Below are 3,840 nucleotides of genomic sequence, written 5' to 3'. Positions count from 1 at the left end.
AGATTCTACATGCACTTGTTACTTTATGTTTTGATGCACATAACGACAAATTCGTTAGTTGGTAATACTTTGTAAATGAATTCTTGTAGACTGAATATGACAACTTTATAAACGAAAAACAATACAGTGGTTAGCTGATTTATCCTTAACATAGGTTAACCTAAACTAACCGTATAGTTGTAAGGTTAAACCAATAAATAAAATAAGAAGGATTTTTCGTCCTATAACTTAAGCTTGAAATCGATACCAATTATTTTGCATGCAAATAACTTTACCGTATTACAGTCGATATTAGTTACAACAGGTAAATATCATAATCGATTAGTCGACTAAAAGTAAACACTTACCGAACAATCTTCTTTTAATCTTGTCGATTTCGATTTGAAAACGGATGCAGTACATTTCGCTTCTTCGAACGACTCCTTTTTGATATCGTAATATCCTGGTCCAGGCAAGCATATAGCATCGCCAATATTTAATGTATCCCTCTCGGCAAGGGTACCAAAGCCCACTTCTACTAGAGAATATTTGTTGAATATCTTATCCATATTCTGGTCCACAAACCCTTTAATTTCGTAATGACCCGGACCTTGCAAAAAAATTAAAAGAATTTTCTTAAGTTATGGGAAATTTTGAAATAAATTTTAATATAATTAATGGACTGTTGATCTGAATCTGAAATCTTAACTTCTAAAATTATGCAAATAAAGAAAGTCACGCTGAAATAGCTTATTTTACCGAATTACCTGGTGCGTTATCCGTATGTTTAGAATGCCATCGGTTGTCCTTTACAGCAAATGGAGCACAAATTGTAGAAAAATGCTTTTTATTGTAAACGTCGCTAGTAACGTTATATTGACAAGGTGCAGGAATTCCATCTTCTTTTTTTGACTTCAATCGTTCGGCTCCGGATATAAATGGTTTGGGTTCCACACTCTTTGCTCTGGGATCGATTTTAAACCACTTTGTTGACACATCGTATTCTGCAGGTCCTGGTTTATCCTAATTATAATTGAAAATCATCTGTTAATTTTTAATTCTTAAATTTTTAATTTGCTTGTCTGTGTGGAAAATTGGGAAATTTTCTCTTCGATCTTTTAAAGGAACAAAACGTATTAAGGCGATTCAACCCTGTGCTGTTCTTTGCTTTATATCCCTACTACTCCTTTCATCCTGACTTCCTAGATTTCCTAAAATCAGTCACCTCTTCTAATTTTTCGTCTCCTATCATTATATTCGCTTTTTCCTAATTTTTCTTCCCTTGCAAACTAGTAGTTTTGTTTTNCATCAGCACGCTGTAGACAGTTCCAACAAAACATCGACCAATTTATTTCCTCCCTTTAAACAGCGTTTACCGAATAACTGCAAATTACCTGGTGAACGCCATCGATTGAAACTTCTTACTAATTGTGACTTCATTAATATCTGACAAGGTCCTTTTATGAGTAAGGATATTGACTTGTCAAACTGAATTGATTAATTAAAGATTGGTACGTATACCTTACAAAACAATGGCCCTGGGTCAATTATCTGTCTTGCTATAGAGAATACGTTGTTGTAGGTGCACCGGATAGTGATTTTGCTTAGTGTCAGATAACCGGGTACTAGCCACTACAATTCTGATTCATGCATTCGTTTTGGCAGACTTTCTATTAAATACTACCCTTACCAACGTCGCAAACCACATTAAGTTCCGTTCAAATAGTCGTTTAAATATCAAACCAATGAAATTTTAATTCTTAATCGGTGGATTTTCAGCGAGAGGGTTGAGTTGAAACCGCGTTGAAACGAGCCTATAATGTTTATAAATGCTAAAAATCTGCGTTAATCAAAACCTAATGTACCAATAAACGATAACGAATAATTTAATGTAGTAATTGACAAATAATATAAATTAAGACGAACGACCTATCCGATACAATCTAAATTACGAATTGTCATTAGGTAGGTTTTTTATTATACTTCGTCATCATCATAAGGTCCTAAGACTGGTTTGACACGCACGTCCACTTTTTCCTATCATGAGTTAATCTTCGCATTTCCCTAAAACTAGAACAACCCATAACCTAATCTAGGTCTACCTCTACTCTTCTTAAGTCCTTTTTCTGTCTCTAATATGTCTCTGACTACACCTTCACGCCTGAGAATATGTCCTACCAACCTATCTCGCCTATTTCTTATTGACTTCCATAGAATCCTCTGTTCTCCTATTCTTTCTAATACCTCTTCATTTCAAACCTTCTCTATTCACGGTATCCTCATCATTCGCCTATAACACGACATTTCGAACGCTTCTATCCTTTTCTTATTGCTGGTGTTCTTATTTCTCTGGTAGAATTGCCAGATGCAGATCTTTATTCGGATCCTAAAAAAAGTACCGGATGCGCCTGGTACTGGGTCCAAACCGGGTACCCGGTCCATCCCTGTTACATTGTATTTTTTTTCACGTTTAAACGCCGGTGCAGTTGTCGGTGACGGTGTCCGATGAGCTCTGTTTCGCTCGTCTTAATTAGAATAAAGCGGCGGCGAGCGCGTTTTGCATGTTTCCCACTGTTTATGAGGGGCATTTCTCACTCAAATTAAGCGAACTGAAATACCAGGCAGACGCCCACGCGGCTCATTAAATAACACGCGTTTCCTCTTCTTCAATTCGTAAATTAAACGCCTTGACATCCATCGCAACATCGAGAGTGAAGATGCACGACGGACTCGACGGTCACGTTGCAATAAAAAAAAGTGACGCTATTAAAAAAGCCCGACGTAAATGCGAGCGTGAATGATGTACTTACCTGCAAGCCAGATGGACACATCGAACCGAAGATGGTAGGTAAACATCAAGACTAATTAATAATAAATTCCGACATGTAAAATGCATATCTAACCGCGAATGTTATAACGTATACAGGGTGGGTCGAAAAATGATTTACTTTAGTAAGCGGTCTACCGATAGCAGTTGTGCGGTCTATCGTTACGGATTTGTTTCATATTTCTAAATGTACAATAAGAAGGGCACGACGAAGGTAATACACACTTCGTTCATGTTGTCTTTTACTATAACAAGCTTGAATCGTCTAAGCTTTAATCGATTGTCCCAGTAGGAAAAGACAACACGAGCGAAGTCATTATCGCTATGGTTATGTACTTAGAGAGCGTTATTAATCGTTCTTTCTTGTAAACTGCATAAATAATTATCCAAGTGCAGATATTAGGCCACAATATTAAGGTATAGGCAGAGGTAGACCGTCTACTAAAATAAAAAGTTAAAAGTGCGAAATGATTGAAATATCTTAGTTACGTAGAAAAGTCAACATCAGTACTTTGCCTATATGTACAAACATAAACTAAGGAGTTAAAAGCGGGAATCATCCCCAATTTTCCATACCATACAGAAGCCAAGATCCTAAAATAAATAACCTATCCAATAAAAAAAGATGAACGAATCGCGTAACATTCAAATTGAAAATCTCCTCTTTTTTTTTAAATCAGTTAAAAAGTTAATTTTTACGAAAATTGTGCAGAAATTTGTTTCGTCATACACATTACCTATACACAAAATGGAACACCCTGTATTGGTACAATTTTGCTCATAAATATATGTACGAATATTTCACTTTTTGGTTTTATAAAATGTTATATTTACTAAACTTTCCAATTATAATTTTAAATAGCTAACTTACTGTTTATTTTGAATTTGAATAGTTGTGGAATAAATATAAAATCAGTTCTGGGTGGCCCATCTAGAGGTATAATTTGTGATTAGTTGTTAACGGTTGTTGTAAACTGTAATTATTGTTTAGAGCAAACCTCTAATTCGCTTGGTGTGTTCTCAGATGGAGACGC

At 35.6% G+C, this 3,840-nt stretch overlaps 1 protein-coding gene across 1 annotated transcript; it reads right to left on the bottom strand.

Annotated features, from left to right (window-relative positions):
• Positions 1-347: 347 nt before the first annotated feature.
• Positions 348-1,002, bottom strand: LOC108743828 (sperm-tail PG-rich repeat-containing protein 2-like; the record flags this gene model as incomplete). The annotated part of the gene is made up of 2 exons (XM_018479422.1): positions 348-589; positions 747-1,002. Coding segments are annotated over 2 exons (498 nt in total), but the record flags the coding sequence as incomplete, so codon positions are not given.
• Between the last annotated feature and the right edge of the window lie 2,838 nt (positions 1,003-3,840).

Source organism: Agrilus planipennis, unplaced genomic scaffold (genome assembly GCF_000699045.2).
Source record: "Agrilus planipennis isolate EAB-ADULT unplaced genomic scaffold, Apla_2.0 scaffold1588, whole genome shotgun sequence".
Classification (NCBI taxonomy): domain Eukaryota; kingdom Metazoa; phylum Arthropoda; class Insecta; order Coleoptera; family Buprestidae; genus Agrilus; species Agrilus planipennis.
Note: the sequence above shows the minus strand (reverse complement) of the source record. Positions and strands in the feature narration are given on the sequence as shown.